At 45.1% G+C, this 14,122-nt stretch overlaps 1 protein-coding gene across 8 annotated transcripts in view; it reads right to left on the bottom strand.

Moving 5' to 3' along the window:
• PALLD (palladin, cytoskeletal associated protein) overlaps nt 1–14,122 on the bottom strand; it is a 1,062,357-nt gene that overhangs the window by 91,974 nt on the left and 956,261 nt on the right. For 5 of the 8 annotated variants that reach the window (XM_078677030.1, XM_078677035.1, XM_078677034.1 and 2 more), the window contains 2 exons: nt 13,786–13,893; nt 4,189–4,410 (listed from right to left, as the gene is read on the bottom strand). In XM_078677030.1, the coding sequence (XP_078533156.1) occupies nt 4,189–4,410; nt 13,786–13,893 (330 nt within the window). Of the gene's footprint in view, nt 1–4,188; nt 4,411–9,761; nt 9,813–13,785; nt 13,894–14,122 lie in introns of all 8 variants that reach the window. The other 3 variants (XM_078677029.1, XM_078677031.1, XM_078677033.1) reach the window with 1 other exon arrangement.

Raw genomic sequence — 14,122 nt, 5'->3', positions numbered from 1 at the left:
AGCATCCTGAGACGCATCTCAATCCCCTGCTTAGAGAATTCATAATGTTCGGAGGGGTATCAGGTGTCCACATCAATTGGGCAAAGTCGCAGTTTTTTCCCCTCACTGATGCAGTACAGGTCTTCCCTCTCGATTACCCATTAGAGTGGTGTAGCGATGACCTTAAATACCTGGGGATTCGTGTCTCTCGCGATAGAGAGGAGACGTTACGTGCCAACTATGGAGTGGCCATGACCAAATTAGCTGCTTCAGTAGACAGGTGGATCACTCTGCCACTCTCCATGGCGGGTAGAGCCTCACTCATTAAAATGGTGATCTTACCTCGCTTCCTGTATCTATTCCTTAATATCCCCTATTACCCTGGCGCTTTTTTCTTTAGAACGCTTCGCACGGAACTGCGCAGGCTTTTCTGGGGTGGCAAATCCCCCCGCTTAAAATGGTCAACGCTGACCCTCCCCTACGATAGAGGTGGCTTTGACGTCCCTGATTTCGAAACTTACTACCAATGTGCACAGGCACACTTTGCCTACCATTGGATAGCTCCAACCCCTTTCATGCCGCACGTAGCGGTAGAGGACTGGATCGTACACCCTATACCGCTCAATGGCCTACTGTACTGTCCCGAGACTTCCATTACCACTGCGAACACCTCGGTTTCCTGCACGTTGGACGCATGGCGCCGCATTGCTAAACACCTGTCATGCTCACTTCCCTACTCTCCTAAATTGCCGCTTTCTTACCACCCACAACTGTCTCTCTTGTCGGAACGTGGTTTCCGTCACCTGTGTGACAAATTACTCATTGCCTGTTGGGGCGACCTGTTCCATGAGGGTAGTTTCAAGACTGAAGAAGTGTTTTTCAAGGCGCAGTCGCGCACCTGCCTTGAACTCTTTTACTACATTCGGTTGCGTGCGGGGATGCGGGACATCTTGCCTGATTATCCCAATGAACCTGATACCCTAGCGCCACTGCACTTCCTGCTGGGGTCACAAGATGGGACCCATTTGGTCTCCGGTCTTTACCGCCAAATCCGCGTAGCTGCCCCTGAGCCGGAATCTAGTGCTAGGTTGCGCTGGTCGGATGAGCTTGCCATCGACATTACTGATGAGCAGTGGAAATACTGCTGCACGCTCACCTCTCGTGTATCTGCTAGCAGCAGATTGAAAATCATTCACTACAAATTCCTTCAGAGAATATATTATACTCCGGCTCGGAAATACAGGTTTGGTTTGGCTGACAGCGACCGCTGTGACCGCTGCCGTGCTGACCACGCTGATTTCCTGCACCTGGCATGGGACTGTCCTCAGGTTGCTCATTATTGGCAGTTGATTGTGGGGGCTATTGCGGAGATGGTGGGTGAGGCGGTTCCCGCTGACCCCTTGGTTGCCATACTCGGTTATACGATGCAGATACCTAAAGGATGCCGTAAATTTGTTGACACCGCCTTGCTCTTAGCCAAGCGACGTGTTGCTTGCCGCTGGGGCAGAGGCAGAGCCCCTAAGTTTAAGGACTGGCTCACAGATTTGACATATTGCCAAGATCAGCACACCACGTTTGCCGAACTGGTGCCTCTCTCCTGCAGGCCCAGGGATATCTGGGAGCCTCTAACGCATTATCTGCTCACGCGCCCGGACGGCGATGCACGCTCAGACGACCTGCCTCCCCCCCCTCAGCGTTCTGCTGTCCCTCTTGGATCGCAGCCCCTTGCCTCCTCCTGCGACATCTGACTCTCTCCGTCCACACCCGCTCTCATGCCCCTGCAGTGTCCTGCACGAACTAGGCCGCCCAGGCGTGGCCTGACCCACACCCCCCCCCTCCACTTTGGACATGACTATTCTCTCCTTTCTGCATCTACAGCCCGTTTCACGATCTTACTAGGTGATACCCCGTTGTCTGCTTTACGTCCGTGGGACGCACCTTTGCAAGCTTCTGCCACACTAGGATAGCATACCCAGACATCATTTCCGCCATGGGCTACGGTCTGCCTGACCCACCTTGCTGCACCACTCATTATTTGCACTTTAGTACAGTCGCAATCGGCCTCGTAGTTCTAATCTGAGTTGGGAAGTTTTGGGTTCTTGTTTTTTAACTACCAATATTAAGGTGAGGAACCTCATCTTTTTTGACCACAAAACCCTGTTCAACTGCTGCTCATCCTTTGCTTGTCCTACTCCCCGGACTGCTGAATCAGTATCATGTAAGTCTTTTTTATACGCCGCCGGGCCCCCGGGATGCCGGCTACTGGGCTGTGTACTGTTCGTAAATTTTGCTGCCGGCCTCCGGGTTGTAGGCGAACCAAGCTGTGTATCATATTCTGTATACTCCAATAAAGCAGGTTGAACTCAAAAAAAAAAAAAAAAAAAAAAAAAAAAAGAGTACCATCATGGAGTTTGCCGCGGAAAGATGTACCACGTGAGGGGCGTCCCAAGGGGCGTTTCTATTGGAAATGTGATGTGGTATTAGGGAAAGTGACCCGGGAGGAGAGCAGAGCAGATGATTTTGGGAGCCTAAGGAAGCGGATGGGTAGGCAGATAGGCTGATCAGGAGAGACCCATTATCTGAGAAGAGACAAAGAGAAGTGCGTGATCTTCTTAGGAAATCACCACGGCTGACACCTAGAGGGTTAAGATCTTGCTAAGTAGGGATGTCATTTAGTGTAGGGTAGGGACAGACTAACCTTAATTTTTCTTTCTGTAATGACTTTGAGGTTGCAACTTGTATTCATTTTGGCAACGCTCATGTTGTTAGAGCTTGTACTTATTATTTTGTTCTTCAGACTCAGACTATTCAAGAAGTTCATGTTCATAGTGATACCGATATACCTTTTGAATCTCATTTTGAGAAGTTTGTATCTTCAGTTATCTTTGACTTTATATTAAATCTTTAAAACTTAATTTTGGTCAGTGGTCATTTAGAGTGGTGTAAGTTCTTAAATTGATTTTTTATTGTGAGATTACCTTTTACTCAAGACAGGTACCAACGATTCAGTCGACAGGAAATGGGATTTGGTAAGATAATTAGTAACCAGTAATCCCGCGTTAGCACTACTTCAAGGGCAGTACCGTTCGGCTGGTAGGGAAAGTAGGACAGAGGTGGCACTTGGAAGGAGTTCTGATGTTTGACAATCCATTTAAATCATGTTAGGGAGCAACTCTTTATCCCAGAACCATATTTCTAAAATGCAAATGTGGAAACTCTTTGATTCCCAATGACAATTGCTTCAGAATTACATAACAGATGGGGCACTATGGCACAAATACACTATCCCTGGTGGTATTGTCTATGAGCCCTGCTAGAGTGACATGGTCAGGGTTTGGAGCTGAAAACGAGAGATGTGTAAGACGTGCCCAAATAGCACAAAATCCTGGTATCTCCCCTCCCCATAGTGGTTACTCTTTCAGAAACGTTGCCCAACCCCTAGATGACATCACCTTCTAGCACTATTGAACGAGATCCAGAAACAAAGCGTAGAAGATGACTTGTGGGCGATGCAGACTGTCCTTCCTAGTAACTGGACAGGACCCTTCAGACTGAAGGTGTCATTTGTAGATACAGTCCTCACTTCAGAGTCCATAAAAACTCAGAAAATGTACTATAGAGAGGCATCTCTCCTCACATTGTGGGCTTTATGTCTTATCGAAGCATTCCCAGAGTGCCTCTTAAAGATAATAGTTTAATTACAAGTTGATACCACATATAATGGATAATTAGCAGAAAGTACGACCCATCCTGGTCAGCCTTGGACTGACCTCTACTTAAACCTTCCCTACCTTCTCCTCTCTTCATTATTGAGGGCTTCTCCCAGCCTCCTTTTACCCCTGGTCAATGATAAAACCATTACCGTCTACATCACTGCCACAGAAAATATCACACAGGGAGTCCTTCTCGTTCTGGAAACTGCTACCCCCACCACTAGCCCCAGTGTGACACATGGTACTTATTTTAACCGGGACATCCACTATCTCATCCTAAGGAACATACTAACCCTATGCATAGTACTTACATCAGCATACCAAAGCGATGTGAAGTGCCTACAAGGTGATAATATACGAACATAAAAATAATATGCTTACAGGTATGTCCAAAGAAGCCCAAAAAATACAAGCAAGTGTAATATTACTCCCAACATTGTGCATGTCGCCCACCAGTAGCATGTCTTCAAACTGTGGGGAGGTTTCCCCTGCTCACCTTTGCCTTTGGATTCCCGGACACCTTGCTTGTGAATGTGACTGGCATGCCCTCGAAGATTTTGTAATGCTTTAGCTTCACCTCAAACTGAGGGGCCACCCCGTTATCAATCGGCTCATCTTGGTGCTGCACCTCATCGTCCGACTCTTCCGCGGGGGTTCGTTCAAGGCGGTACTCGATTTCGCTGATCAACCTCTGTTCGAAGCTGGAGACTTTGTACTCCTGCGTAACACGAAAGGTGGGATCAGTGTGAGTGGTGCCTTTCACACCCCAACGGATGCACACATCAAACAGCATCAATCCGTGCCTCGTCACCAGAAAACTTCATTGACTTCCATAAAACTGTACTACAAGTGACTAAACACTAAGGGAGTGTCAGCAATCTAACAAGGATCTTTTTTGTTCCTGAACACTTTCAGGAATACCCTCAAGACCAAGGCCGAACTGGCCATAGCAGGCACTGGGCAATCCCCCGGTGCGCCGCACGAGCGGAGGCCGGTTTTGGGCCCCTGGGGACCGTTTTTGTTACAGGGCCGTTTTTGTTACAGGGCCGTTTTTGCAGCATAGTTGCAAAATCGGCCCTGTACCAAAATCGGACGAAAACCGGCCCCGGCAAAGAGCTCGGCGGCACCTCCAACCCCCTCAAGTGGGGGTGGGGGATGGGATGGGTGGGTGGGGGGGGCAGCCGAGCACTATTCCCAGTCCAGCCCTGCTCAAGACCTGGCTCTTCGGCTAAACAGATCTGCGGACCCCCCTCCTCAGCGCCTTGAGACCCTCACGGGTGAGTAGCGCGCTTACAGTTCCCTGATTGATTGATTTGTTATGTGATAAAAAAAAAGTGGTGGAAATAGAAATAATGGCCTCCAGGAACTCTCCAAATTAGTACTCAGATCTATCAATGGCCTGCCTCATATTTGATATAATAATACCCACGTTTCACAGCAGGCGGGGATACTACAGCATTAGTTGGTTATTCCAGCTCTCCAGAGCAGGATTGTTAGACCATTAATTGACAGTAGCAGCACCTCCGCCACAGCTGCTATACTTTTAAGAACCGACACATATGCTGCTGCTGTTGTACAATTAATGTGAAAATCCAAGCACTTCTCAGCAGTGGTGACGTTCTCTTAATGCTGCAGAATTAGCACATCTCTGCATGCTGCTACACTTTTATGTGGCACCACCAGCAGATCTCAGTAGGACTGCTATCGTTTTAAAGAAACTACAATGGCGACACTCTTAGACCTGGTATACTGGTAATGGGCCATTAAAGAATTCAACATGGAAGCTGATATATGATGAATAAATAATCGTGCATGTCCAACATGTTTAACATTACAAACATCCAGAACTACACTTTACCTTTCACAGGTCACTGCATGACAGCAAAAGATATGTTTTGTAGAGGGGCCCCGCTTTGGGAATCAGACCACATCCACACACACCAGATAACCCTCACGCGAATCAACAGAGCACAGCAGCCACTAGCTCACACCTTTGGTGAAGTGAAACATAATCATGCCACCCTCACTTCAGCTACTCCTTTCATGCAATTAAATGCTACCAACCCCCACCACTAACTGAGGCACTGAGACAAGTCTCCGCGGTGAAGAGCGCATTGGGACCTATATGTGGCAAAGACTGGATGAGGATGGGCCTTTTCTCCTGGGTGCTGAAATGAATCTGGCAAGCACCGAGGGGATAGATGCTGTGCACTGGTGACGTCTTCGGGCACGGCCCCTGCTTCCCACCCATCACTCTGTGCCAGAAGATGCTCTATGCCTTGTACCACGTCTGCAGCAGAACACTCGGCCTGCCGGCAGCGGCCCCTGCCATGAGCCAGGGTGGCAGCAATCAGATGTTGCACTGGTACCCTGCCAGAACAGTTTCAGTTAATCAAACCACTGTCAGGATTACTGCCAGAGTAGAGACAGCTCTGTCCAGCTCAAGGCGTGCATTAATCCTAAAAATAAGATACTCTGGTATTAGTTTTGTTGTGTATTTTGATAATGCGTAACTTAGCAATCACTGATGTTGGCATGCATCCAGGTTTCATTTTGTCCTGAGAAGTCTAGGCCTCTGAGCAAATTGGGAAATATTTCTTTAAGCTTAAGGAGCGTTTATGCTTTTAAATCTGTCAGATGGAGTTATATTGGATAATAGATGGGAAGGAGAGGTACTTTCTGCAAACTGAAGTAAATAACACATAAAATGAATTACCAAAATTATATTTCCGGTATAAACTTTCTTGAGATTAAAGAGTTCTATCAGTAGATCGTTGCCAGCAATGGAAGTGCATTCAGGATATAGGTCAGTGAAAATTAACTTGATGTATTTTATGATTTAACTACACCCATTATTTATGTGGCTGTACCTGGAAACCAAAACAAACATTCCTCACAGACCAGGAAGCAAGCATTTAAATAAAAACAAGATGAATATCACTCTCTGTGTCCCGTGAAGCGTGGGTGTATTGTTGGCTTCCATACATGTGGGAGACGCCTTTCCCTGTGTGTTTTAGTGCATTATTGAGCTACTCATTGAATACTGATATGAAAGTGACTTCAACGGATCCTTGTCTGAAGGTTGTACACGACAGTGTACCGCATTCTTCCAAGGTGTACCACATTCATGCACCACTACTACATTCTTCCACTATGTACCGCATTCTTCCACCTTGTACCACATTTTTCACTGTGTACCACATTCTTCCACTGTGTATCACATTTTCCGTTGTGTTACACATTCTTCCACCTTGTACCACTTTCTTCCACTGTGTACTAGATTCTCCACTGTGTATCATATTCTTCCACTGTGTACCACATTCTTCCAATGCGTACCACATTTTCCACTGTGTATCACATTCTTCAACTGTGTTCCACATTGTCCACTGTGTATCACATTCTTCCACTGTGTACCACATTCTTCCACTGTGTATCACATTCTTCCACTGCGTACCACATTCTTCCATTGTATAACACATTCTTCTACCTTGTACCACATTTTTCCACCTTGATCCGCATTCTTCCACTGTGTACCACATTCTTCTACCTTGTACTGCATTCTTCCACTGTGTACCACACTCTTCCACTGTGTATCAAATTCTTCCACTGTGTACCACATTCTTCCAATGCGTACCACATTCTTCCAATGCGTACCACATTTTCCACCGTGTATCACATTCTCCAACTGTGTTCCACATTGTCCACTGTGTATCGCATTACTCCACTGTTTACCACACTCTACCATTGTGTAACACATTCTTCTACCTTCTACCACATTTTTCCACCTTGAACCGCATTCATCCACTGTGTACCACATTCTTCGACCTTGTACTGCATTCTTCCACTGTGTACCACACTCTTCCACTGTGTATCACATTCTTCCACTGTGTACCATATTCTTTCACTGTATAACAAAATCTTCAATTGTGTACCCTATTCTTCCACCTTGTATGCATTCTTCCACCTTGTATTGCATTCTTTCACTGTGTATCACATTCTTCCATTGTGTAACGCATTCTCACTGTGTACTGTATTATTCCCACTGTGTTGGACCCAGATTATGACGCTAGAGCTATCTCATTCTTGCCTGAAAAGGGTTTACAAATCAAATGCAATTTGCTCCTGATTATAGTGCTAATGCTCCTGATATAAACTAGGTAAAACCTGCCAAAATTTGTGAGGCACAGGGGCAATGATGATGTGTGAAAGGCTGGTTTGTGCACTGCACTCCGAATGGATTAAGTGATACACAATTTGGATCAATTCTGAGGTGTGACACTGGAAATCGGGTGCCAATTGCACACCTGACAGCCGCCCCAGACAACTGAGGCCACCCTTGTCATATAGTGACTGTTAGACCTGGTATCCTTGGTGCAGTTTCCCCTGACATTTTGCTTCAACCCCCTGTATTTTCAACTATGTGATGGATTTCGTTTTTGCTTGTTTAGGTACTCTGGGCACTTTGCCACTGCTGATCAGTGCCAAAGTGCAAGTGCTCCCTGTCTAAATTGTAATTCTGTTAGGTTCTCCTTGATTGGCATTTTTGATTTACTGGCTAGTTCCTAGTAGAGTGCACTGTGTGTGCCCAGGGTCTGTAAATCAAATGCTACTAGTGGGCCTGCAGCACTGATTGTGCTACCCACACAAGTAAGCTTTCAAATGTGTCTCAGACTTGCCACTGCAGCATCTGCAAGTGCAATGTCGACCTGGCAAGTGCACCCACTTCCCAGGCCCTACCTTTCCCTTTTCTTACATGTAATGCACCCCTAAGGTAGGTCCAATGTACCCCCATGGCCAGGGTGCAGTGTATGTGAAAGGTAGGACATGTACTTGTGTGTTTTACATGTCCGGATAGTGAAATACTGTATATTTTGTTTTCACTATTGCAAGGACTTTGTCTCCCATAAGCTATCATTGGAGCTGCCTTGTAACATTTTAGATTTGGAGTTTGGGCTCTCTGAACTCAGAATTTAATAACACACCATTTAGTAAAAGTGTTTTTTAAGTTGTGTGTTTGGAAATGCCACTTTTAGAAAGTGGGCATTTTCTTATTTAACCATCCTGTGTGCCTCTGCCTACTTGCGGATTCACCGTCTGGTTGTGGAATGACAGGGGCTGTTAGTGCATTCACTCCAGATACCCACACAAATGGATGCTTTCCCTGCAGTATGGAAACCCTCACCAGCATACAGGTGCAATGCCTTGAATAACTTTATTGGCATCCTAGGTATAAGGGTGGTCATTTTGGACACAATGGTGGTTTCCTTTGCTATATGGTCACTGGTACAAATGTAGATTGACATCTATGGTTTAAGATGACATTTCATGTCTTATCATCATAGAAAGCTGTTTGTTACACTGTCTCTATATTCCAATATGATTCAGCTCTATCAATAACCATATATTGTTTATGTCATACATATTTAATGATATTGGCATACATAATTGACAATATTGGTTAGCATAGTAGGTTTCACAAAGTGGTGATGGCAGTTGTTCTTTGACATATATGGTATCTGGTGTTGTTTATAATAAATGGACATGCTGACCACATATAATGAAAATGTGGCTAAGTCACGAGGGTCCAAATTTACTAACAGTTTTGTGCGACACAAACAATAGCATCTATTTACTTACCACTATGAAGACCCATGAGCATGGCAGCTGAACTTCACAACATTTACTAAATGTGACCCATACTGTGCATACCCCCTTCTTGCTGGCCTTGCATCCTTTAATAACATTTTTTTTAAATGCCCATGGAGTTGCCGAAGCCTTTAGAGCTTTAAAAGTGACAATTCACAAAATAATGAATACGTCGTGCTATCAATGTCAGACAATCAGTGATCAATCGAATTACAAAAGCAGGCCCATGCATTACCCAAAACCATTCCAATTTTCATCCTAAGACCCTTTATGTGATGTACACTATGATACCTTTGATCAACCCTAACTAAGCCGTGCTGCGTAAGTAGGTAACAAGGAGGACAGGTAAAGAGCAGAGGAACGCGAGCATTGCACAAACTGAAATACAAGAGACAGACAAAGCAGAAAGAAGAAAGCGTTAACCTTTTGGTTGTCAAGAGGGCTGTCTAGGGGAACATCGACAGAGGCAACTTCCTGTAAAGGCAGAAAAAAAGAGATGAAGGATGACAGAAAATAAGAGAATTCTGACATTTCTGGTTTGAGATATGGTGGGAATAACGAATACATGATTAAGGTACGAGCAAAAAGAGGCATGACATGAGGGAAACAGGAGGGAAAAGATGTGCTTCAGAAAACGGCAAAGCAAGATACCCAGAACATTTGTTTTACCTTTAACTAGTCCATTGTCAGTGAAACATGAAATTGTTATCAAGTAGGGTGGCAATGGTAGTGTAGGAGTAGGGTGGCTATGGTAGCATACTTGTTAGGTTGTTATGGAAGTGTATGAGTAGGGTGGCTATGGTAGCATACTTGTTGTGTGGCTATGGAAGTGTATGAGTAGGGTGGCTGTGGTAGCATACTTGTTGTGTGGCTATGGAAGTGTATGAGTAGGGTGGCTGTGGTAGCATACTTGTTGTGTGGCTATGGAAGTGTATGAGTAGGGTGGCTGTGGTAGCATACTTGTTGGGTTGTTATGGAAGTGTATGAGTAGGGTGGTTGTGGCAGCATACTTGTCGGGTGGCTATGGAAGTGTATGTGTAAGGTGGCTATGGTAGCGTACTTGTTAGGTTGTTATGGAGGTGTATGAGTAGGGTGGCTGTTGTAGCATACTTGTGTGGCTATGGAAGTGTATGAGTAGGGTGGATATGGTAGCATACATGTTGGGTTGTTATGGAAGTGTATGAGTAGGGTGGCTGTGGTAGCATACTTGTTGTGTGGCTATGGAAGTGTATGCGTAGGGTGGATATGGCAGCATACTTGTTGGGTGGTTATGGATGTGTATGAGCAGGGTGGATATGGCAGCATACTTGGAGGGTGGCTATGGAAGTGTATGAGTAGGGTGGATATGGCAGCATACTTGGAGGGTGGCTATGGAAGTGTATGAGTAGGGTGGATATGGCAGCATACTTGGAGGGTGGCTATGGAAGTGTATGAGTAGGGTGGTTGTGGCAGCATACTTGGAGGGTGGCTATGGAAGTGTATGAGTAGGGTGGATATGGCAGCATACTTGGAGGGTGGCTATGAAAGTGTATGAGTAGGGTGAATGTGGCAGCATATTTGGAGGGTGGCTGTGGAAGTGTATGAGTAGGGTGGATATGGCATCATACTTGGAGGGTGGCTATGGAAGTGTATGAGTATGGTGGATATGGCAGCATACTTGGAGGGTGGCTATGGGAGTGTATGAGTAGGGTGGATGTGGTAGCATACTTGTTGTGTGGCTATGGAAGTGTATGAGTAGGGTGGATATGGCAGCATACTTGGTGGGTGTCTGTGGAAGTGTATGAGTAGGATGGATATGGCAGCATACTTGGAGGGTGGCTATGGAAGTGTATGAGAAGGGTGGATATGGAAGCATACTTGAAGGGTGGCTATGGAAGTGTATGAGTAGGGTGGATATGGCAGCATACTTGGAGGGTGGCTATGGAAGTGTACGAGAAGGGTGGATATGGCAGCATACTTGGAGGTGGCTATGGAAGTGTATGAGTAGGGTGGATATGGCAGCATACTTGGAGGGTGGCTGTGGAAGTGTATGAGTAGGGTGGATATGGCAGCATACTTGGAGGGTGGCTGTGGAAGTGTATGAGTAGAGTGGCTGTGGTAGCATACGTTTTGGGTGGTTATGGAAGTGTATGAGTAGGGTGGATATGGTAGCATACTTAGAGGGTGGCTGTGGAAGTGTATGAGTAGAGTGGATATGGCAGCATACTTAGAGGATGGCTGTGGAAGTGTATGAGTAGGGTAGATATGGCAGCATACTTAGAGGGTGGCTGTGGAAGTGTATGAGTAGGGTAGATATGGCAGTATACTTAGAGGGTGGCTGTGGAAGCCTATGTTTAAGGTAGCTATGGAAGCATACATGTAGGATGGGTATTGAAGGATATGAGTGGGGTGGCTGTGCAAGTGTATGAATAGAGTGAATATAATATGTGTAGAATACCTATGGAATGAAATGTTTACGGTAGCTATGAAATCATACAGGCAGGGTGGCTATAGAAGGCAATGACTAGGGTGGATGAGTGGAGTGTATGAGTAGGGTGGACACAATATGTGTAGGATGGCTATGGAATCGCAGAATAATACATTTAGCTGAGGTAAAATAGAAGGATAGAAGTAGGGTCGCTGCAGATGTGTCTGAGTACAGTGGTTATAATATGCGTAGGATGGCTATGGAATCAAACGTTTACAGTACCTATGGAAGCAGCATGCAGGGTGGCTATCAAAGGATATAGTGTCTATAGAAGCATAGGAGCTGCGTGGATATAATATGTATAGAATGGCTATGGAATCGTGAAATCGTATTGAAGCTTCCATGTAGGTTGCCTGCAGAGGTGTTTCAGTAGAGTTAGGGTATAGTATCTGTGAGGTGGCAACAGAATCATATGTTTATGGTAGCTACTGAAATGTACATATAGGCTTGTAAACATATAAGCAGGCTGGCCGTCATGTGAACAGCCAAGTGGCACTTTGTTATACAGATGACTCCAGATTCTTGTAGGTACCAAACTCAAGTATCACATATTCATTGAGGTGTGAAATTAACATCGTTTTTGTTGTTTTCTTTGGTGATAAAGACAATATATGTTACTGTTTAATACCTTACCCAAGCTTCATCATGGCAAATTAATGTAGTGCCCTGGGGTTATTTTTCTATTTATAATGGAAAAAGTGACATTGAAATCGGGGGCTAAAGTGTGGACTTTTCAAACCTGAATCCAAAACCCCACACTCCAGTACCACATCTTTACTTCAATCTGTTTTTGGTCCAGTTGTAGATTTTGACCCTGCCTAAGTCAACCGTGTCATTCTGGCAGAGGGAGGATGGGCTATTACGAGTAAGATCTAGACGACGTAAGTTCAGCCAACAATTGATTGAATTTGAGTGGTGAAGGGCCACAAATTCTGCTTACATTTCTTACTAGCTTAAAAGAAAGGCCAAAGAAGGGTTTATCTTAAAACTTATGTTTTAAACAAAATGGAGACAGGTGAGACTAATGTGGTACCTAACAAATGTAAATGGTGAAGGAAAGAACTCAATTATGTTATATGGAGAAGTGGCTGAGTAGCCTGCTATTTCTAAACACATTGTCGTCATCTTCACAAAATCACGAAAGAGAAAGAACCAAAACAGATGTGTTTCTGACTATAGGCCTTCTAGATATGTCTGAAAAAGGCACATTTTAACCATCTTTATCTGTAGATTCTATGTCTCACCTGAGTGCAGATTTCATATATCACTCAGTTGGCAGGATGGATCAAATGCAGTGATGTGAAAGTTACAAGTTAAAATACTGACTAGTCAGTCTCAGCCTTCCATCCTTACAAGGTTGGTAAACTGAGCAGCATAAAATAGGTGACAGTAAAATCTGTTATTTACAGTGCTTACAAACAGCATAAGGGTGCGTTAAGCACTAAACAAAAACAAGTTAGTGTTATTAATGAATTCCTTTGATGCATAGTTGGCTTGTTTGAGGATTTCTGCATTGACAGCAATTAACAGATTATGTGGTGAAGGTTATATACCAGCCAAGGCCTATTTACCTCTTTTCAGGACAGTGTGGCAACTTCACATGTACACAGTGCTGTCCAAAACCCCCTAGACAATGGAAACTGATCTGCCAATCCAACTGTCCAAAACGTTCTCATCTCACAAACATGTGGTTCTTTACCTTTTGTCTTTCCAGCAGATTATAATTAGAAGACAGCAGAGAGATGGTTTGGAGAGAAGGTGGGAAGGGTTTTGATTAAAGCAGCCGCACCTGCATGGGTTGATCTGTACCCCTGGAGCAGTGTGAATTAAAAGAAGCAGTCACAGCATCTTGTCCTATTATTTGCAGTTCTGGTACAGGCTGGTGGATTGCTCCCTGCCTGCCATGCCCCTCTGTGTATGCTCTGTTCCCTCCTGGGAATAATGTAAGAAACAGTAAGGATGACATTGCCACTCACGCACCTGTGTTCCCGCCTCCTCTTCCGGCTCCTGGTTCTGCACATTGAAGACAGAGGCAGCGCTGTCAGCGCCTAGAAGCCGTCGGGCCATCTTCTCCTCGTACGTCAGCCTCTGCACCAGGGTGAAAAGGGTACGGATTACTGGTTACTATTGGGAACTGCTTACTAGCACAGTCTAGACATACATTACCCATAATTTATGCTTTGTGGAAAATGTTACATAAATCAGAAGCTACAAGATCTTCTCAGATGAAAGTGGATACACGTGCAGACGCGGTGCTGGTGATGGTTTAATGCAATAAGCGGGGAGGACTCTGCACTTCTGCACTCAAACGAACAGG

Source organism: Lissotriton helveticus, chromosome 2_1 (genome assembly GCF_964261635.1).
Source record: "Lissotriton helveticus chromosome 2_1, aLisHel1.1, whole genome shotgun sequence".
NCBI lineage: Eukaryota > Metazoa > Chordata > Amphibia > Caudata > Salamandridae > Lissotriton > Lissotriton helveticus.
The sequence above is the reverse complement of the archived record's forward strand: the minus strand, read 5'-3'. Positions and strand labels throughout refer to the sequence as shown.